This window comes from Alligator mississippiensis, chromosome 14, assembly GCF_030867095.1.
Source record: "Alligator mississippiensis isolate rAllMis1 chromosome 14, rAllMis1, whole genome shotgun sequence".
Lineage (NCBI taxonomy): Eukaryota > Metazoa > Chordata > Crocodylia > Alligatoridae > Alligator > Alligator mississippiensis.
Window position 1 is genome coordinate 41,754,672 of NC_081837.1, and position 21,865 is coordinate 41,776,536.

The window sequence follows — 21,865 nt, forward strand, 5'->3', positions numbered from 1 at the left end:
TCTGACGGCTCTGCAAATCCTTTATGTCAAAACAGTGATGTAATCAGAAGGGAAAAAATATATAAACCCCCCCTTGTGACAACGTGGAAAAGGTAGTCAGCAGTCGGTGAAACGTGGCCTGGCTGGGATCCCCTTCACCAGTGTCTTTCATAAGCACCCAAACCCCTGCTTTCATAAGCACCGCTCCTTCAATTGAATTCATAGCATTGAGCCGTCAGCCGGCAGGCTTTAAGGCACATGAGTCATTGCCCTGGCCGGTTCGGTGGAGCAGGGCCTGACGCTGGATAAAATACTTTGTGTAAAGCTGTTTTCCACATGTGTGTTGTTTAGCGAGGCCCTGCGCGGATGAAGGAAAGCAGAAGCCCGAGCGCACGAAGCGAGAAGATGTAATGCTTTTTCAGACAGAAGCAGTTGGAAAGAAATGCAGGTTTTCCTTGCGAGGACTTCTGTGGAAATTGTGATGCACAAATAAATGCATATGTTTTTTTCTTGGAATAATCCCCACTTCAAAATGGGTGTGCGTGTGTGTGGGGAAATGGGTGCACTTGTGTGTGGGGAGATACTGTGCGCTTGTGTGTGGGGAAATACTGTGCACTTCTGTGTGGGGAGATACCGTGCGCTTGTGTGTGGGGAAATACTGTGCGCTTGTGTGTGGGGAGGTACTGCGCACTTGTGTGTGGGGAAATGGGTGCACTTGTGTGTGGGGAAATACTGTGCACTTGTGTGTGGGGAGATACCGTGCGCTTGTGTGTGGGGAAATGGGTGCACTTGTGTGTGGGGAAATACTGTGCACTTGTGTGTGGGGAGATACTGTGCGCTTGTGTGTGGGGAGGTACTGTGCGCTTGTGTGCGGGGAAATACTGTGCACTTGTGTGTGGGGAGGTACTGTGCGCTTGTGTGCGGGGAGGTACTGTGCACTTGTGTGTGGGGAAATACTGTGCACTTGTGTGTGGGGAGGTACTGTGCACTTGTGTGTGGGGAAATACTGTGCACTTCTGTGTGGGGAGGTACTGCGCACTTGTGTGTGGGGAAATGGGTGCACTTGTGTGTGGGGAAATACTGTGCGCTTGTGTGTGGGGAGGTACTGTGCACTTGTGTGTGGGGAAATACTGTGCACTTCTGTGTGGGGAGGTACTGCGCACTTGTGTGTGGGGAAATGGGTGCACTTGTGTGTGGGGAAATACTGTGCACTTGTGTGTGGGGAGATACCGTGCGCTTGTGTGTGGGGAGGTACTGCGCACTTGTGTGTGGGGAAATGGGTGCACTTGTGTGTGGGGAAATACTGTGCGCTTGTGTGCGGGGAAATACTGTGCACTTGTGTGTGGGGAAATGGGTGCACTTGTGTGTGGGGAGATACTGTGCACTTGTGTGTGGGGAGGTACTGTGTGCTTGTGTGCGGGGAAATACTGTGCACTTGTGTGTGGGGAAATACTGTGCACTTGTGTGTGGGGAAATGGGTGCACTTGTGTGTGGGGAAATACTGTGCACTTGTGTGTGGGGAGATACCATGCGCTTGTGTGTGGGGAAATGGGTGCACTTGTGTGTGGGGAAATACTGTGCACTTGTGTGTGGGGAGGTACTGTGCGCTTGTGTGCGGGGAAATACTGTGCACTTGTGTGCGGGGAGATACTGTGTGCTTGTGTGCGGGGAAATACTGTGCGCTTGTGTGCAGGGAAATACTGTGCACTTGTGTGTGGGGAGATACTGTGCGCTTGTGTGTGGGGAGATACTGTGTGTTTGTGTGCGGGGAGATACTGTGCGCTTGTGTGTGGGGAGATACTGTGCGCTTGTGTGCGGGGAAATACTGTGCACTTGTGTGCGGGGAGATACTGTGCGCTTGTGTGTGGGGAGATACTGTGCGCTTGTGTGCGGGGAAATACTGTGCACTTGTGTGCGGGGAAATACTGTGCGCTTGTGTGTGGGGAGATACTGTGCGCTTGTGTGCCGGGAAATACTGTGCACTTGTGTGCGGGGAAATACTGTGCGCTTGTGTGTGGGGAAATGGGCGCACTTGTGTGTGGGCAAATACTGTGCACTTGTGTGTGGGGAAATGGGCGCACTTGTGTGTGGGGAGATACTGTGTTTGATGCAGGCTGATGACTTTTCAGATCTCTTATTGTCTTTCAGGAGAAATATTTGCAACTGCTTGTTGCAAAGACCACGTTTAATACAGGCTTCTCTATATTGACCAGACAGCAAACTCGCATTGGATTCTTCAGCGGTGACAACGTAAAACCCTAATCTTTTTGGGGAGGAAACCCCTTCTCCAATTGCTTAACTTTGCTCATTGTGAAAAGTGAGGCATTGAAGGTCCCCCAAACAGAGATTTTGTTAGAAAGTCGAGGCAAGAGTCCTGATTCCCCACGGCATCCAAAATTGAAGCGGTCGGTGAAAAAAGGTAACGTAACCCTGAAGCGGGCACGCACTTTAAATAAAGATTTTAAAAATAAATCCATTGTGTGTAGAGCAGTGTGTCCAGTTCCCCTCAGGGTAGAAGATGTGGGGGTTCAGGGGTCGAATCCTTTTCCACTACACAGGAGACCCGGGTTCAATTCCTGGATGTGTGTATAACTACAGCCATCGAGGCATTGAACATCCAGACTCGGTCTGGCCTTTGGAGACGGTCTCAGTGACCTAAAGCGGAGAGGGAAGGTCTGGGCAGGCTTCGCTCCTCCGCACTCCTGCCTAGGTGTACACACCCAAGGTCCTGGTGACCTCTCCTGCACGCACCATGATCCAGAAGGATGGACGCTTGCCTACTTGAAGATGTGGTGCAGGAAGTGAAGCACATCCCCGGAGAACATGGGCAGGGCTGTGATCTCTGCTACTGACACCAGGTGGCTCTGAGGCTTTTCTTTGCAACACAACCAGCCCTGAGCCAAGGATGGGGAGGCAGGACATTCACTGGAGGAGGGGCTCCCAAAGTTACATCCCTGGGCACTGGGCTGTATCAAAAGGGCTTGTGGGCTGTATTTTGCCTGTAGGCCTCACTTTGGAAACACCAGCATTAGTCTTTTTTTGGTCAGACTTGTATTTAGGAGGGCTGTACCCGTTTACAAATACACTACACGTATTGTCTATTTTAAAACCTTTTGTCTATCTTTGGCACATCTATGGCCCCCACTCCTAAAGTATCTGAGTGCCTTACTAGATTATTTGCATCTATCCTCACCAGGAGGGAACTATTTCTGTCCTCATTTTAAAGATGGGAAACTGAGTCATAGCAATGTACCACCATCTCATGGTAACCATATCTCCTTTACCTCCTGGCACAGCCACACAGTGCCTGGTCCCCAGTTTCATAGGGGGCTAGAAGGGACCTCATGAGATCATCGAGTCCAGCCGCTAGTATATTCCCGCAGTGGGAAAACAAACAGGCATTTGCTTCCTTGTAGTAATAAACCTACCTGTTTCCAGACAACAAAGACATATGGACAGCCAGACTACTAAGGCCTCTGCCAAAGGCCACTGCAAGCTTTGCTGCCATAGTGATGGTGGTTAGAAGGGCACTGAGATGTGATTGCTCTCTGCCATAGTTGTACTTGCAAGTGTAGCTGTAGCTAGCATAGATAGACAGGCAGGCCAGCAAACCTACACATTTGCCAATATAATAGATTTGGTTGGGATAGGGGAGGGGTTAGAATAAATCACTCCAGCAAAAGTGCAGTTATAGCAGCACAATCCCAGCCCACACCCTCTGCATTTTGCCAGTGCATGAATAGCTACGGGCATAGGAACTCCTTGCCTTGCTGTCGACTCGGTACAGTAACTACTACTTGGAGGTGAGATTGACTCTTGAGCCCTCCATTTCAGGGCCTCTGAAGAAGCCCTGATCTGACTTGGCCCTATCAATTTCATAGCCTACATTGGAAGGATAAGGACAAGGAAAGGCGCCTCAGTGAAATGGGAAAAGGCTCAGGGAAGGCAGTGCTTGTAGTTCGTGAGCACTGCTTATGCTGAGCTCCCCTGAGTGCATGTATTGGGCAAATTGCAGCCTTTCTAGCCCGTCCGAGTGCAGTAAGAAGGCCTGCGCTAGTGCAGTGATTCTCAACCAGGTGTTGCAAGATCCTTTCAGGAGTGCAGTGGCACAGCTAGGTTAGCACTGTTAGGAGTGCAAATGTGATTCACTTTCGGATAGGAACCCAGACTATCAAAACATTCTGACCAGGCCTGGCCTTTGTGAGCCCGTTGCAACAGAAGAATTGCTCTATTAGCCAAGAATTGCCCTATTATTTTAAAAAAGATCAGTAGAAACTAAGAGCAGACGTTTTCCCAGAGAAGGGCTAGAGTCTAACCAGGGTGAAAACCCTGCACTGGTGCATCACGGCAGGCAGAGCGCAGCTGGGGTGCACCCAGCCCAGTGTTTTGTCCAGGTCCTGCTCCGTCTGCAATCTGAACTCCACTCTCCATTAACACCCTGCCCACGGGGCCATCCTACCTCTGTGCTAAGGATGTCAATATACAGGAGCAGATCCAGAAGGGTGCGGGGGTGCAGTCACACCCCCCTTTGATTTGACAACACACGGGGCACAAATAATCCAAAGACACTGTCGCATGAGTCCTATAATCATTCGAATTAAATGATGCCACGTTTGGGGTCAGGAAGGATGGGAAGAGACTGAGGCAGTTGCCTTCCTCTGTTGCACAGCTTCTACTCTCTCTCAAGCGCCTATTGACAACCGTTCATGGAAGCAGGACATTGGCCACTGCTACTGGCCTGGTGGCAGGTTCGGGTGCGAGGTCTGTGCTGTGCCGGGGGGCAGGTTTGGCACAAGGTCTGTGCTGTGCCGGGTGGTAGGTTTGAGTGCGAAGTCTGCTTTGTGCCAGGGGGCAGGTTTGGGTGTAAGGTCTGCACCATGGTAGGGGGACAGGTTTGGATGTGAGGTCTCTGCTGTGGCAGGGGGCAGGTTCAGGCGCCAGGTCTATGCCGCGCTGGGCGGCAGGTTTGGGTGCAAGGTCTGTGCCATGCCGGGTGGCAGGTTTGGGCGCAAGGCCTGCTCTGTGCCAGGGGGCAGGTTTGGGCGCAAGATCTGTGCTGTGCTGGGTGGCAGGTTCGGGGGCGAGGTCTGTGCCGTGCTGGGTGGCAGGTTTGGGCGCAAGGCCTGCTCTGTGCCAGGGGGCACGTTCAGGGGCGAGGTCTGTGCCGTGCTGGGTGGCAGGTTTGGGTGCAAGGTCTGCACTGTGCCAGGGGGACAGGTTCGGACGTGAGGTCTGTGCTGTGGCAGGGGGCAGCTCCAGGTGCCAGGTCCATGCCATGCCAGGTGACAGGTTCACATGCACAGTCTGCGCCTTGGTGAGTGGCAGGTTTGGGCGCCAGGTCTGCACTGCATTGGGTGCCAGGTCTGCGCCGTGCCAGGGGGCATGTTCGAGATGTGTGCCATGCCATGCCGTGCCAGGCCTGCGGCTTGTCCCGGTGGCATTTCAAGGCAGTGCTGTGCAGCCGCTGCAGGCAGCAGGGTCCGGTCTGGGGATGCTGCGGGAGGAGGCTGGCTCGGGGCGGGGAAGGGAAAGGAAGGGAAGGGAAGCAGCCGCCTGCTTTGTGTCTCTCCTCCCCCTTCCCCTCCTTCCCCCGCCGGCTCGGGCTGGGCGCAGACGCCGCCTGCCCGGGCAGGGAACGTGTTCCCGGCAGTGTGCAGGGGATGGGGCGGCCGGGCTGCCAGCCGAGCGCCCCCGGCCATGATGCTGCTGAGCAGGAAGGCGGAGGGGCCCCTGGCCACAGGTACCGGGATGCTCGGGGCCTTTGTCCCTCGGGCCCTGCTTCCCGGGGAGCCCCAGCTGCTCCCTTTCTGCTTGGGATCTGCTCACATTAGGGGTCCCCTTATCCGGAGTCGCTCCCCACCCCGGAAAAGCACCGCCGAGGGACCAGGACGCGGCCCAGAAGGGTCAGAGCCGCCGTGAGCCCCAAATTGGGCGGTCCAGATGTTACGCAAGGGTTTCTCGCAGAGGAGGGGGGTCCTTGCACAGCTGGGATGGAGTTGGAGGAGCTTCCCGATGCGAGACCCCCTTGGGGTGGGCAAAATGACAATGCGGCGTGCCACGAACGAGCGTGTTCGGGGCGGGGAGCGAAGGGAACCCGGCGGATTTTTTGGCCTTGAATTGGGGATTTAAAAAAAATAATGTCATTTTCTGCTCGGCGGCCAGGGTTGCCGTCTCAGCTCCTCGGAGGGAGTGACAGAGCTGGGGGGGTTACACTTTTTAGAGCAAAGCGTTCCTGGTATAAGAAACGCCGTCTTATTTTCATAGAAACGCAGTACTTGATGGTTTAACAAATGCTCTGGCAATATTTTTAAGGTATCAGTTGATCAGTGTTGTGAGATTGCGATGTTAATGGCTTCAGACACTTTTTTTTATTTATTTTTTTTTAAAGCGCAGTCCTGGTATTTGGCAGTTACTGGACAAACGAAAAGTCTGGTGGCTCCCCCCATGGTGTGTGTCTTTTTTTTTTCCTCTCTCTGTCTCTCTCGCTTGCTGATTGGTGTTAATATCAGCAAATTTATTGAGCTTGATTGCTGCATGTCGCTTTTACAGGATAGTTTGACTGCTTGAGGATGGAAAAGGAGCCCTCTGCCTAGGATCATTCTTGTTCCTTAAAGAATAGTTTTGCATTGAAAATGATAAAAAAAAAGAAGAGAATCTAAGCAAAGCCCCAAGTTTATTGAAAATGAACTGAAACTCAGCCAAATGTCTTAATTAGAAAAAAAAACTTCTAACTGTTGTGAATAACTGCCTTGCATATGTGATGTTTCCAGCCAGATATGGAGACGGATTGTACGATTCTTACATGAGAATAGATCAGATCAGGTACCAAGACCCCGCAAATGAAGAACACAGTCCGTCCGGACTTCCTTCACTTGGCAGATCTAACGTAAGTAATTTGCAATCTTCTGTATTTCAGGCTATGTGATAATGATATCAACTAAGTAGTTACCTATCTCACTGTATGCAATAAATAAGTAGACCTAGCATTAAAACCCTGTAACAGCTGATTAGCACGATAGCCTTTCCTAAGTAGCATAAAAAGGATAATACCCTAGTATTGTGGTCTGCACTGAATTTCCTAGACCACTCTGGCAAAAACCTACTTTAAAATCCAGCCTTCCTACTTTGATCAAGAAAATTAGTTTACAAACTGTCAAGACCTTCATGCCATTGCACATCACACGTTGATAAATATGGCAGTCTGTTACTCCACAGCTGTGTTGTACTGTAACGATGGCATATGTCCATTTAGTTTCTCACGTGAAAATACTTGGAAATAAGTCTCTATGGACAGCAACCAAAGGCTCTGTGTGGCTTGTACCTCCCTCCCTCCCCTCAAGTCATATAGAAATGTAAACCCCTCTGGGAGCTCTGGTATTATCCACCACTGTAATGGGTAGCAAAAGAGCACTTCCTAGACTTCATATGTTTGACTTCTATTTTTATAGTGGCTGTACATTTTTGTTTTGAGCAGAAGTTTTGCATCATGAGGTCCATTCCTAAGTTGTTTCAGCTGGGCTGGAGCAATCAGATTCAGCTGTGCAACAGTCTCATTGTAATACTGTCTTTAAATGCATTTTGGCTTGTGTTGCATCCTGGCCTAAGTTTTATAGTGAAGCCTCCACTCCTCAAGGCCTGTGGTTAAAAGCCAGCACGGAGAAATGGGACGGAATAAGAGGCCAATTTGGAAACAAACATGTTGTGAGGCAATATGGTTATGGCAGCTGATGCTAGCAATTCATTTGTCCTGTACCCTTCGCTAAGCAGACGGCTGTGTGCGTGCATGTGCCATTTTTTTGAGTACATAGATATGAGAGGACAGTAGTGCTCTCTTTAATTCCTTAAATGATTGGTGGTTGTGCAGTCCCTTGGCGATAGCGAGCGCTATACTTATCTCGTAATGTAGCCATACCTGAATTGAAATCAGCAGAGTGGAACTACCAGAGCACGTGGCAAACATAACCATGTCGGTGCTTTGCTTCTGATTCGCAGCTCTTCCTTGCTCCTTCATCTGTATTTTGTCTGTATCACATGGAGGTTGTAGTGATTTGGCCCCTTTCAAAATTTTCTGGGTTTGAAGTATAAAACTTTACACTAGAGTTGGGAGACTGATACGTACAACTGGCTTTCCATCGTGTCTCGGCTGTGGACAGTAACCAGAAGCCTTTGAGGGACTAGAATTTTATTTGAGTTTGTAAAAGTGATAGTAGAAACACTTAAATGGCAAAACATTTTGGAGACAGATTAGCTGTTTCCTCCTCATTCAAGAGTGTTTGTTTTGAGTGCGAGGAACAAGTCTAACAAAGTCTTCCTGCAGCATATCACTTGTGTTGTCAGTCAGGTTTCTTGGCTGCTAACAGCAAATTTATGGACAAAGTAAACTATGCAGTCCCTGGTTCCTAGGAGGAAGCTGTTTGAAGACAGCTGACGTGTTGTTCAGTAGTCAGTCATCTGCTTTGGATCGGAGCCTCTTGAGTTCAAGTGCAGACTGACCCATCCTGCAGTCTGCCACAGTCAGGTGGCCCCTTTGCCTAATACTCCTTCTGCTTCTGGGGACTAACATTCAATCTTCCCTCATGCCCTGCTGCCTTCGAGTCATGTTACCCATGGGAAAAAACAGGGTTTCAGATCCAGAAAAGAAGGGGATTCATTTTGTTGAGAGGGGGCTGTCAGGAAAGGTGAACTCTGGCTTTCCTACAGACCGAAGAAGACTCCTTTACGGTTATGAGACATTTGCTCCCTGGCGCAGCATTAGTAGGCTGAGTGTTGCTCCCATATAGCTCACATTTAGAAGCAGTGTTATGCTTGAGCCTCTTCAAGATGAAGTGTAGTTGGCACACTTTGGGGTGTTGATACTGGGACTGACTCAAGCAACGCATTTGACTTGCTGAAGATATTTAGGAAATCTGAGCCATAAATAGCATCCATTTTGTGCAGTGTGTTTTGAAGCTGTGGTGCTCGATTCACCTACCCAGGTACAAAGGGCTGCTCTATCGGAGCTCTGCCAAGCGGGGCTGCCATGGAGATGCATTGAATCAGGCCAGATACCTGACAGACGTGCAACAATCCTTCCTCTGTTGCTAAAACGATCCGCCCTGGCGGGTGTTTTATATGCTAAACTGAATGTAAGGGAAGAGCCTTAAAATGGGATGCCTTTTGTGAACTGCTCAGTGTGTGCTGTAGCATCACGCCCCCCTGTAGCTATAATAGTATAAATTGCCAGTACACTTCAGGATAATTCACACAGTTGGTAAATGAGGGAGAATGAATATTTTTAATGAAACCTTACTGCATGTGATCGTGAAAACAGTGTGAGTCTTTTTTTACAAACACCATTGTCTGGATGAAAGGGGAAATATTGGCTATTGAGGTTTTTTTATTTAAACCCTTTCCTCCTCACTAATAACACAATAAGGCATCAAAAAGATTTTTTTAATCTTTTCCCATTTTTTTTCCTGCGTGTCATTCAGTTGAACTCTGAGACCGACTAGTCCAGTTTCATCATCCACTTTCTAATTCCTGAGCATTTGCACAAGCTGCTTAGGTGAATAGCACTCCGGGGTTATTTAGCCCTGTTTGATGCAGACATTTCTGTTTAGGCTTTATATGCCTCTCTATCCCCTTCTTTTCAGCTCTCAACTGTTATGGTGAAGTGACTTGCTGGTGTCCCTTGAAGTGAGTGGTGATTTTGGAGAAGAATTATACCATGCTTTGTGTAGTAATTCTAGTACTTAATCAGACTGTTGGATTAGTTTCTAATTATAACACTGTAACAGAAGGGTGTGTGGGACCCTGAGGGTCTGTGTTTTGGCATGGCTCCTGGATGCTTCTGGTGTCCAGAACAATAAAGTAAAGCTGATAATTTGTATTCTAGGGCCTCTTGATTGCTTTGTAGGAGATGGAACATGAGGCACCCACAGGGCAACATATTAGTGAGAGATGTAAATACAAGCTAGCGGATGGATTTGTCTTTGCAAGGGGTAAAGCACTGCATTAACATTTTCGTTAATCATTTTTCAGGAGTGCATTTTGGATGTGAGAGGGGAGGGAGAAAGGAGTAAGTGGGAACTGCCTGGAAATGGGAGCTCAGAGGAGCACCCAGCTGAGTGGTTCATGAGCAGAACTGCAGCTCAGTCCAGGCAAGCTCAGGAAGGACCCTTGACCTTGGCTACCCAAGGGTGTGAGGAACAGTGTGCTGGTCTAGGTAGCTCTGAAATGCTTCAATTTTGCACCTTCACCAAAGCACCCTGGAAAAATTAACCACAGATTTTTCATCTCTTTTAAAAAGTGTTTGAATATTTTTAGAGGAAGTTCCCGATCTTGTTTTTCAGCCTGGTTTCCAGTTATTTCTCTGTGGGAAGAGTGTCCAAGGGACGTCACACTGCAAGCAAAATACTGAACTTTTCCCAAAAGGTTGAGTGTGTGTGTGTGTGTGTGTGTGTGTGCGTGTGTGAAAATGTCTTCCCCTTAAAAAAGCCAAGGAAAGTTAGTGGGCTTAACCACCCACCCAGTAAAGTGTTTCAAGCGCCTGAAACTTGTATCTACAGTGGACTCTCAAGTGGCTGCTGTTGTCCTCCCACCAAGAAACGTTTCTGACTATATCCCCAGGAAGCCTGATGAGCTTCTGAGGAACCTTTTTAAAGCCAAAAAACTGGCCAGTGCACAATGGAAGATGATGTATAATGCAGTGGCCCATAGCTTCTCGGCCCCTACAAATCCTCCCTGCCCAAAATGGTGAATTAATTTAAATAACGCCAGTTCTTATATGAAGAATACCCTAAAAGGCTAGCAGAGGTGAATTTTCAAGAACCGGGTTTATGGCCTTTGTCCAAATTTGGTAGTGGAAGTGGTAAATAGACCTGGCTGCATAAGATTTCCCCTCCAAAGGAAGAGACTAGTTTTTCAGACATCTTTAAAAGAAAATGAAAAAACCCAAGCCCCCAGAACCTTGTGCCAAGTCTGGACACTCTGTTCATTTGTGAGTTTAAAGTTTTGATCTGTTTGATGAGAAGAGCTTTTTATTCAGCCCCCACAACATCTGTCACTCTTTATCTCAGCACTTCGCCCACAGGCTCAAAAGAAGAAAGTGTTTGCTCTAGGTTATCGGTTTTTTAGTGATTTCCTGGAAAGGTGTGTCTCTTAGCTATGCGCTGCTGGCCTTTCTGGACAGGCACAGCCCTGGGTAGCAGGACTTTGAACAGAAGATCCCAGGGGTCTGAACACCAATGATTTAAATGGCAGCTTGCATTTTTATGGTCCTGGGCCACGAAGCAAGACCTAATGGTTCAGTGCAGCACCAACCAGCTGGATCTTTACAGAAAGAGGTGTGTGTCTGGTGGCTTTTGGCTAGAATAGTCATTCCCCTTTATTTACTGACTGCGCTGAGATGGTGGGTTGTATGTAGCTAAAAAGGAATTGGGTTTTATTGCTCTGGATCTCCAGGTTTATTTATATTTTTGCTTGATTCCCGAGGAGTTATTTCAGTTCCAAGGATTGGGTTTGGCACATGTCTTACATCTTTATTTTGAGATGAAAAGACAGAATGGGAAACAGATGTTGCCGCGCTAGTCGTGACTTCTTCAGGGTTGCACAGAGGAAAGTAACACCTCTTGCCTCCTCGCAGTGTGGAGCCGTGGTGAATCGAGAAGGGGGGGATTCCTGAGGGAGGGCATGGATGTCGTAAGGGAGGAACAGTTTCCGGAGGCTCAGCGGTTGCTCATTCAGAAACTTGTAAAAAATGACAAGCCTTGACTATTTCACAATGCCGCTTTCCTACTATTTATATTTTTCTGTTGGTAGACGGGAAGCTATTTAAGCCCAAATTAACTTAGAACAGTGAGTGGGAATGGTGGTGTCTGACCTAGAGGACTGCAGAGAAGCGGATTAACGCAGGTATTCTTGATTACGCCTCCGCAATAAGGTCTTGAATACACTTGAGTAACCCTACTGGCTGGGCACGCTGGGTATTGCTCATCACCGAATCGTGCTTTGTCATTCTCCTCCTCTCATCCCTGTGTTTTCAGTCCTCCTAGTCATTGTCTGTCCTGGTTTCCCCACCCGTGTCCTGTTTACACTCTTTCTTTTGTCTTTCCCCTCTGTACTCTTGTCCACAGAATAGTCTTCATATGTTCAAGCTAGATTGCACATCTCAGACAGCTGCAAGCTGCATCTCTCCCTGTGTCGTGCTATGAGGCTAAATGTGGCCATGCTGAACTGCAGTGCTTTTCTTCTGGCTGGATGCATGCGAGTAAGGATAGGCATTTTGCCCTTAGGGGAATGGCTGCCTAAGGTGTACCTTCTCTGAAGACATGGGGGAAAGCAGGGCAGGGTGGCACCTTACAGACTTAATCCGAAAGGCATAAGCTTTTTTGGGCGACAGCCTACTTTGTCAGATGCCATGAAGGTATGGTGTATTGGTGCTCATTACATCTTCAAAAGTCCATTGCATTTTGTTTGCGTCCCTGTGTATGGCAGGCATGTAACTCCGGTTGGTTAAGGTAACTGTGTGCTGTCGAATAGATGCATGCTCTGAAAATAAATGTAAAACTCTTGCTGAATGACAGCACTTTGTTGTAGGTGGTATTGTTACATTTTGTCCTGTGCATTTAAAAAAACCCAACATTTAATCTTTCTTGTGTCGTGTTTTTTTGTTTTAATTCCCACAGGTCACTAGCAACAAACTCACAATGAAGGATCATCCCCTGACTGGAAGCCAGGTCAAAGTTGAGCAATTATTTGAGGACTCTGGAAACAGAAGGAGCAGTACTCTTCAGTCTGCAGGGATCAGTGGGTCCGAAAGATCTCTTCCTGCCCTGACGAAAGATAAAAGCACAGACAGCTTAGGCACAGCCAAATCTAGCGGTAGTTCATCAAAAACACATAAACCTGTCGCTCAGGCTCCAGAGCAAGCACTGAAACAGTATAAACATCAGTTGTCTGCCTACGAGCAGCAAGAAATATTGAACTTCTCTGAAATTTACTTTGTGGGTCCGAATGCAAAAAAGAGGCAAGGGGTCATTGGAGGGCCTAACAACGGAGGGTACGATGACGACCAAGGTAGTTACATTCACGTGCCTCATGACCATCTTGCTTACCGCTACGAAGTCCTTAAAATCATCGGGAAGGGCAGCTTTGGGCAAGTGGCTAAAGTTTATGACCATAGACTCCACCAGCATTTGGCCTTAAAGATGGTTCGCAATGAGAAGCGATTCCACCGTCAAGCTGCGGAAGAAATCCGCATTTTGGAGCATCTCAAGAAGCAGGATAAGACTGGCAGCATGAACGTTATCCACATGCTAGAAAGCTTCACCTTTCGGAACCACATCTGCATGACCTTTGAGCTCCTGAGCATGAACCTGTATGAACTGATCAAAAGAAACAAGTTTCAGGGGTTCAGCATCCAGCTGGTACGCAAGTTTGCCCACTCGATACTGCAATGTTTGGACGCGCTCTATAAAAACAAAATCATACACTGTGACTTGAAGCCGGAGAACATCCTCCTGAAACAGCAAGGGCGGAGTGGCATCAAGGTGATTGATTTTGGGTCCAGCTGCTTCGAGCACCAAAGAGTCTACACGTACATTCAGTCTCGGTTCTATAGGGCGCCAGAGGTCATTCTGGGGAGTCGCTACGGGATGCCTATTGATATGTGGAGTTTTGGCTGTATTCTGGTGGAGCTGCTGACTGGATACCCTCTCTTTCCCGGCGAGGATGAGGGAGATCAGCTGGCTTGCATGATGGAACTGCTTGGAATGCCTCCTCAGAAGCTCTTGGATCAATCCAAGCGAGCCAAGAACTTCATCAACTCCAAGGGTCATCCTCGCTACTGCACGGTCACGACGCATGCGGACGGAAGAGTAACCCTCAATGGCAGCAGGTCACGCAGGGGCAAAATGCGGGGTGCTCCAGGCAACAAAGACTGGGTGACAGCACTGAAAGGGTGTGACGACCCCTTTTTTATAGAGTTCTTAAAAGAATGTCTTAGCTGGGATCCTTCTGCACGCATGACTCCAAGTCAAGCTTTAAGACATCCTTGGATTTGCAAACGAACGCCCAAGCCCCCCAGCACTGATAAAACCTCGAGTAAACGGATATCGAACTACACAAGCTCTTTCCCAGGCATTGGTTCCAAGTTGCCTCCCGTAGTTGGCGTGGCAAACAAGTTGAGGGCCAATTTAGCATCTGACTCCAATGGCAGTATACCTCTATGCACTGTGCTACCAAAACTGGTCAGTTAATGGAGAACGACATACTTCCAGAGTTCCATACCTTGTGTGTTAATTTTCCTCCTAGTAGTCTGTAAGGTGGTGAAATGCGGAGGTTTTTAATGGCTTTCCTTTTTCCTAAGCACTAAATCTTGTTTAGCAAAAGTCGAAATGTAAACATTTCAAGGGCTAATTGTTTTATCAAGCTGTTTCAGTTGCAACGTGGTGCGTACGGCATCGCTTGATAGGTCAGCACATCTGTTTGGCTCAGCGCAGTGACATGCTTTAACAGATGTACCAGGTTGGTTTGAGTTTCATAAAAAAAACAACAAGTCAGAGCATTTCTTATCAGGGCCAGTTCAGTCAGCAGATGGTTTGGCACTGACAGCAGGCAAACTAGGTTTAAAATGCTGCTGTTCTCTTGGATAGAAGGACCTTTGCTTTCTGTTTTAACTTGCAAATGAATTTTTGAACCTGAGGGAAGAGGTTGCAGATCCACTGTCCAGAGAGCAAGTGTTTTAATCTGAGAGGTTGGAAGGTCGCTAGCAAGCTGCTCATTTATGTTTTAACAATGTGATTGTTCTGTCCTGCTTTCCCTTAACCCATGGTGGCTGGGATTTTTCAAAGGAGACCAAGGGAAGAAGGCACCGAAGGAGATAGGCACCTAAATATCTTAAGCTGGGATGTTCAAAGGAGCCTACAGGCATTTGGGGACATGTTAATTGTACATAAAGACATGTATATGCTGCTCCCATTGAAGGGTGTCTGGGTGCACCTAAGAGCAGAATGTGGCCCACAGCATTAAGCACAAGTTGCTCAAATCCTGTTTGGTTGGAGTTTAAATTCAAGCGTGTATTTTGGCCAAGTGATTCCTTCTCCGTCCCTCCCCAACTGAAAATGCCCATCCTAAAAACAAGCACCCCTGCTATTGGAGGCTGCCTTAGAGAAATGTCTGCAATCCTGTCCTTTTAAAATCCCTTTTTGTCCTGCAGGGTGCATTCCATTGGATTACACTGAGCTGCTTCTTAAAAAAACAGATGCTCCTTTCCTGCTAAGCAAGGCGAATTTTTAAGGGCCAGGACTATAGTGAGAGGCTGTGTATGGGATAAGACTAGTAGTTGAAGGAATGGTCTGAAACCTTTCTAAATGTCATCTCTCAAATACCTGACAAACGCAGGTTAAACCATCTAAGCAGATTAGTGTCTTGAAACGAGACAGCGCGTGGGGAAAAATGACTTCCTTTCAAGTTGTGACCTCTCGGGTATTTCTGAGAGGGTGATGCCTCAACTGCTGTTTTGCATGCTTCAGATATACATAAAGGCTAGGTACAGACATTCAAAAAGCCCAAAGTGGAATCAATCAAAGTTACATGGTTTTCTGTGAGCGGTGTAGTTTAGATGGGTGGCGAACAGAGCACACGTTCGCCCTTCGGTGGGGACGGCAAATCTTAGACCGGGTTCTGCCATTTTAAAACCAGTCTGTGTGTAAACTGACCTTCTGCTCCTTTATGGGTACTATAAACCTGTTTGCGATCACTGGTAAAAGTGCGATGTTTGTACCTGGCCACAGTTTTTTGTCTCTCTCTCTCTCTTCCCCATTTCTCCCCTTCCTTGCCAAGAAATGAAATGGCATTGTGATCAATAGAGACAGCAGCACAACTTGCTGAAACTGTTAATCCATGTAGCCACATGGTCTGAGCTGAGTTACAAAAACATCTGATCTCTTTCCAAGTGCTTGAACACAGTTTTAAATGCAATTTAGAGCTTTTTTATGAGCCCAGGATTTTAAATTTAATGAGTTTCTCTGTAGCGATTTTTTTTTTATGGTAGGACAGGGAAGTTCCTGGTTACACAATCAGTGGAGCGATTGGTGCGTCCGACAAAATAAATTGACCAAACATTTTAAATCCAAGGCTCTCGTTAGGTGATGTACGGTGCACTTTCTCATTCCTGTGTTTACTTACATCCATCAATGGCGCGTTGGATCAGGGGCCCGGGTCTGTAAGGTTAAAAGCGTGTCAGAATACCAGGATAAAGCTTGTCCAGCTTGGGCTTTGGATCACGATCAATAGCAAACGCCTTGAAACTGGCTGATAAAGTGACAGAGCTCAAGTTGAACAAATATGTGTATTTGATTCTAAATTCCAGAGTTTCCCAAGAAACTTGGCCCTGTTAAGTATTCTACAGTACATACTTTTTATGTTTTGTTGAGTCGCCTTTCTACACAAGTGTCCAAGTGTCTACACTTTCTACACAAGTGTCTACACAGCCTGCTTACTAGCTGTGGTAAGGCAATACAGGCCAGCATTTAGCCATACACAGTTAACGGCTCCCAAAAGCCATGGCATACGATCCTTGTCTGTTCCTGTTCCACTTCCTAGGAGCTCGCGAACAGTTTCTTCAGTTGGCAAGGCAAAAGTTTTTTTTATAGGTACATTAGGCAGGCATATTTTTAGACATGCTAGAGGATGTCTGCAGCTTTAGCATCATCTTGAATATATATGTAGCATCTTGATGAATAAGAGAGACTTGAATGATTTTTTTTCTTCCCCTCCTCACTCTTTTCCTGGTACAAATGAGCCTTCCGGCATTGCAAAATGGCAAACAAAGCAATGGCAGGCAGAAACACCTTGACCCTGATTTGGCAGGGTCCCCTGATCATATGCTTAGCTTTAAGCATGAGTCCAGTTCATCTAGGACTACTCATATATATAAAAACAGGACTGTGTTTAAGTACTTGGCTAGAACCGTGCCTGTGTCCCAGTATCACAACAGACAGGAAGGGCGATGTTGGTGATTTTAGAGGATTTCTGCTATATTGACAGGTAAATTTCTGTTCTGAGAAAGAAGTCAGTGGGCAAATTTGGCTCTGTCCTGCACTCATTCACCCCCATTGACTTCAGTATCATTTAATACGTGTTTATACTCTTAGCAAAATTTGACCTGATAGCCCAGAAGCAGGACGCACATCTGAATTCATAATAGTGTGAAAGGGGGAACTAGAAGCCTGGTCCTGCAAGCACTCTAAATGCCGAGCCCTTTGTGAGGGCATGTGGATACGGCACACGTGCAATCCTTTGGGACCTAAAACAAAAATGTCCAACAGTGTCACATCCCGGAGGCGATCGCGTTTTCACCAGTTGAACCTCACTAATGCTTGTTTGGCTTCATGCAAAAATATGACTACCTGCAATACTAGTACGTTGCATGCTAGTATGTTCAGAAGTAATGCTGATATTTGCCAGGATAAATGGACACCGCCGCTTTCTCTGTTTCTTTTCCTATGGCTACGGCAGTGTCCTCTATCGTCTTTACTTTGCAAATCTACAAGACCCGGCAAATCTCCCAGGCATTATTGAGGTTCTCCTGCTGTTTAAATCGCGTTCACCTGATGCTCTAGCACAATTCAAATAGGCATTGCCAAGGTTTACAGTAAAACAATGAATCACGCTTCTAAATTCCTTTTACTGAATAAGCCCAAGCTTGTTTAAACAAGTGTTCCTTCCAATGTTCACGATATTTTCCTGCACACAGCGTCAGCTCCGTATTGTAAATAACAACATACGCTGTTTATTGTGTGGTTTTAATCTTCTTTTAAGAAGTGTGGGTTGTAGGCCTTTGGTTTAGCAATATTTTTGTATTTAAATTGCTCTATAACAAGAAAGAAGCATCAGATCTGAGACCTGCTACTTTTTACACCGGGGTCCAAACCTAATCTGAAAAGCCCGTGGCTCTGTTGTCCAAAGTGACGGGACAGTGAAGTATCGTTCTTGCACTAAAGATTAGGATAATACTTATAGAAGGATTTACACAAGAGGTACATTTACTTAAGGTTCTGTTATTTTACTGCTGTGATCTTACTAACACCAATTGCTGACAGTGGTGTTTCCCATTTTATATTGATTGCTTATTACTGTGGGAAGATTTCAGCTACCTTCTACATGCAGCAGGTTCTGTTGTCCATTAGTATTTTTTTAGTTTTCCTTCCTACTCAGCTTGAATACAATCTCTGGTCTTGTGGCAATTGAAGAATCCGGATCAAACTGAACAGAAGGTGTTTTTAAAAGGTGTTTAAATACTGTAAGGCAATTTTTGTGGGACTGTTAGTCAAAATCTGGTATAATTCACAGTGATAGTGACCCTTTTGGACTGGGATGCTGTTAAAAACCATCTGGTATCTTTTTAATGGTAGATCGACACAAGAGGTGCTTTGTAGCAGCGATCCTCTTAAAACTACCTCTGAGTAAACCTTGGGTCCTTTTTAAAGACACCCACTGCAGACCACAATCCTCCTCCCTTTTTTAAAATCGTGCCAGGTGCTTTGGTTGTAAAGCGCATACATGATGATCTCAGCAATGTCTTACTAATCCCATGAATACAAGCAAAAGGCTGATTCTGCACCCAGAGCTCTGTATTTAATTGAGCGATATAAATCCTCTGCCCGGCAAAGTTTAATGCTGTTGTGGAAGCAAAGGGCCAAAACGATATGGAAAGATTTTCAGTACTTCTATGCACTATACAACTGAGATTAAAAACAGATTCGGCACCAAAAAGCATTTCTGATGGGCAAGTTGGAGGGTTTTTTCTCTCGGAGGTGCTGAGTACCGGTCACACTCTGATTTCAGGAGGAATTATGGGTGCTCTTCAACTCTGAACGTTGGCTCCAAGTTCTCGTACTCCAAGGATACCACAAGCGCCATTTAAAGATTTTAACGTTTTTCTCTTTTTAGTAAGGTATCAGGGACATGTAATTTATATAATTATGCAAGTTTCATGCATCTCTCATACTTCCCATAGAAGATCCTCTCTCTAGTCTGGTGCAAACTTCTACTGGTGTTATGTTCAATATAGCCTCTTAATCTTGGTGCCCACCATGCCATACAAAAATCCAGGGTCTTCAGACTCTTACAAGCCAACCTTCTTCTGGCTGTTTTTAAATGATGTGTGCTTCCTTTCTCCCAAATAAAACCCTTATGAATGAACTAACTGGGTGATTAGTAAGTCTGTGTAGCTAAAAGAACAAACTGTTCCCTTTTCATAGTACTGTGCCTTATTATTTTTACCAGCCTACATCTGTCTCAGTGCAATCCAGTTACTATTCAGGGTTTCTTATACATTGCAAGTGTTCACACGAAAATGTCAATATGTCTAAAGAATTTACAGGTTAGCCTTTGTAATATTGTAAATACTGTGATGAGTGTAATATGGTGGAAATTGTAGAGACCACTTAAGGTGCATGTGAGCTTACCCTTTTCTCTCTGTAAAGGAACACTTTTTGGGGGAAAAAAGTCAGTTTTCAACGATGTATGTAAATGTAATGAACAGATATTTCCTAAAATTGTACTTCAGTTCATTTTTAAAGAAAAAATAAATACATAATTTTCTTTAGCAAAAGGCTGTGCAAGTTCCTGAAAGAAATACTTGACTTTTCTTTCTTTTCTTTTTTTTTTAAAGGGGAAAAAAAGTGCAGTAATACTTTCCAGATGGTATAACTTAACTTGCACTGCCAAATATTATACTCGGTGGCATCTAACTAGAGAGCACTCGAAACATTTCAGCCTTTACAAGAGATCTTTACCAGGGTGCCAAGTATGATGTGTCTCTGTTTGGAAGGAGACAACTAGGAGAACAAATGAGCAGGAGAAATATTTTGTGTTATTGAGGCTTTATCAAATGAGCTGGCATTACAAAAATAACAAATGAAAGCAGCCAGCTGTATTGAAATTGTGGGAGAATAAAATGTCCTCCATCACTGACTGGATTCTGAACTTGAAAAACATCTTTTCTTTTTTCTCTGTGTTTTTCCACAGACTTGATAAAGTTTTTTTCCCTTCGCAGTGTTTCTATGTCTGCTGTCCTTGAAATGCCAGAGGAAACATACGGCGGACAGCTTTACGACTTCAATATGCTCATGCTGAATGCGAGTGGCCTGACAAATGTTCTTCTCATTAGCAGTGCTGTAAATGGACATCTCGGAGTTTTGCCATAGCATTCTCAAGTCATCACTTTCCCATTTGATCCAGTGGAGTTTTTTGGGTTTTTTTAAAGCCTTCTTATCCCTAGCCTGGAAGGAAAATCCAGCAACAGACACTTAAGAAAGCTTTGCTTTTTATAGAAGCTTACATTTGTGTACAGTAGGTTCCCCCATTTATATAGTGGAATAGTTTGAAGTTGAAGTCACGCTCCCATAAAAAGGCCTGTGTAGCTATGGCCTGCAGGATTAAAGGCTTTGTTTTCATAAGGAAGATGTTAATCTTCATGAAATCACTTGCTGCCAATTCTTGACCAATTGAATCAACTGCATTACACTGGAGAAGTGTATTCTCTGACTTAAGGGCGGCTTTGAATTAGGTGACCCGGTCAAGCTGGAGAGCGAGAGTGGATTCTTCATCGTTTAACACCATGGGATGACTTTTTAAGGACAAAAAAAATATTTACAATCCTAAATCTGTTCCCAAATGCATGCTTTGGCATATTCAGACCTGTTTAGTTTTGCTCCTCATTCCTGTTTCATTTCTCTACCAACAGCAATTGCAGCTAGACACTTTTTTTTCAATGACAATTTTATATAGGCAAGTAATATTCTCCCGCGCAGGATCCCGTAACATTTTTGCATTGCTCTGTCACACTGTTTGTAGATACAGTGAGTGCTGAGGTATGCCTGTATTCCTGTGCTCCTGCGTACTGCATCAAAAAGACGGTGATTTCTGTTGTTCAGGTTCTGTGATTCAGAGCAATTGCCACATGCAAAGCTGCACCTTTAACAGTTGTGTTTAATGCCACCATTTAAGGAATCGGGGATTCAAATACCAAACCTACATTGGAACAGGTGTAAGCTCTTCACTTAAACAAAATTAAGGAGGGGTAAGCATTAGATTTGGATCTTTGTGCTTTTAATAAATTTCTTGCCCAATTTCAAGTAGTAGTTCACGATCTGGCCCATAATTTGCAGTGAGAGAGACTCCTTCCGCTCCGGAAAAAATAAGCACTCAATAACAAATAGCTTGGATTATTAAAGAGAAAAAACAGCTGTTATAAGATGATATTTGTAACTCAGCTGAACCGGCAGAAGATGCAAAGATTTACCTTTTCCATTTAGCAATAATCTTTTTGGTTCAATGGACTCAGCTTTTCACCCTCTGCATAATAATAGGCCTTGCTGTTCAGGGTCATTTAGCACCGAGCGGCTTTAAAAATGCTACTGCCATCAGTTCGGCAAGCAAGTTATTGCTTCGCAGAGTCCCTTCTGCTCAGTGACTTGTTTTGAAATAATCACAGGCTACTTCTAAACAAGCCCTAGCTGATTTATACACATGGGCCAAGATTTTTCATTGAGGGATCTCAGCATCCGGGAGTCCAACTTAAGACGCTTGAAAGAGACCTGATTTTGGAGGGGCAGTGTTTGCTATCTAAAAATTAGACGTCTTTTCAGGTATCTCGGAAGAGGTACCAAGCGCTAAGGAAGATGTTGGTCATATCTGCTGGTCGGGATGACAACATTTCAACCAGAGGATTAATCTTCACTTTGCTAGTGATATTGGAAGCCGTTGTATGCTAGACCCTTTGGCATTTCAAGAACCATGCCAATTATACTTGCTATAATTAGAGTTATGAGACACGTTATTTAAAATGCCAGAGGCTCGTGCATGTATTAGCTCTCCCAATGTTAGTAATGTTTATGGA

The 21,865-nt window shown here is 45.8% G+C and overlaps 1 protein-coding gene across 4 annotated transcripts; it reads left to right on the plus strand.

Annotated features, from left to right (window-relative positions):
- Nucleotides 1–5,569: 5,569 nt before the first annotated feature.
- Nucleotides 5,570–19,576, plus strand: DYRK3 (dual specificity tyrosine phosphorylation regulated kinase 3). Of its 4 annotated transcripts, none has more exons than XM_019477296.2 (3): nt 5,570–5,719; nt 6,750–6,865; nt 12,645–19,576. In XM_019477296.2, the coding sequence occupies exons 1-3, from the start codon at nt 5,677–5,679 to the stop codon at nt 14,214–14,216; spliced, it is 1,731 nt and encodes a 576-aa protein (XP_019332841.1). In that variant the 5' UTR covers nt 5,570–5,676; the 3' UTR covers nt 14,217–19,576. The 4 variants fall into 4 exon arrangements, with proteins under 4 accessions (XP_019332841.1, XP_019332843.1, XP_019332842.1 ...); XM_019477298.2 differs by lacking the exon at nt 5,570–5,719 and adding an exon at nt 5,754–6,426; XM_019477297.2 differs by lacking the exons at nt 5,570–5,719; nt 6,750–6,865 and adding an exon at nt 10,353–11,303.
- The last annotated feature ends 2,289 nt before the right edge of the window (nt 19,577–21,865 follow it).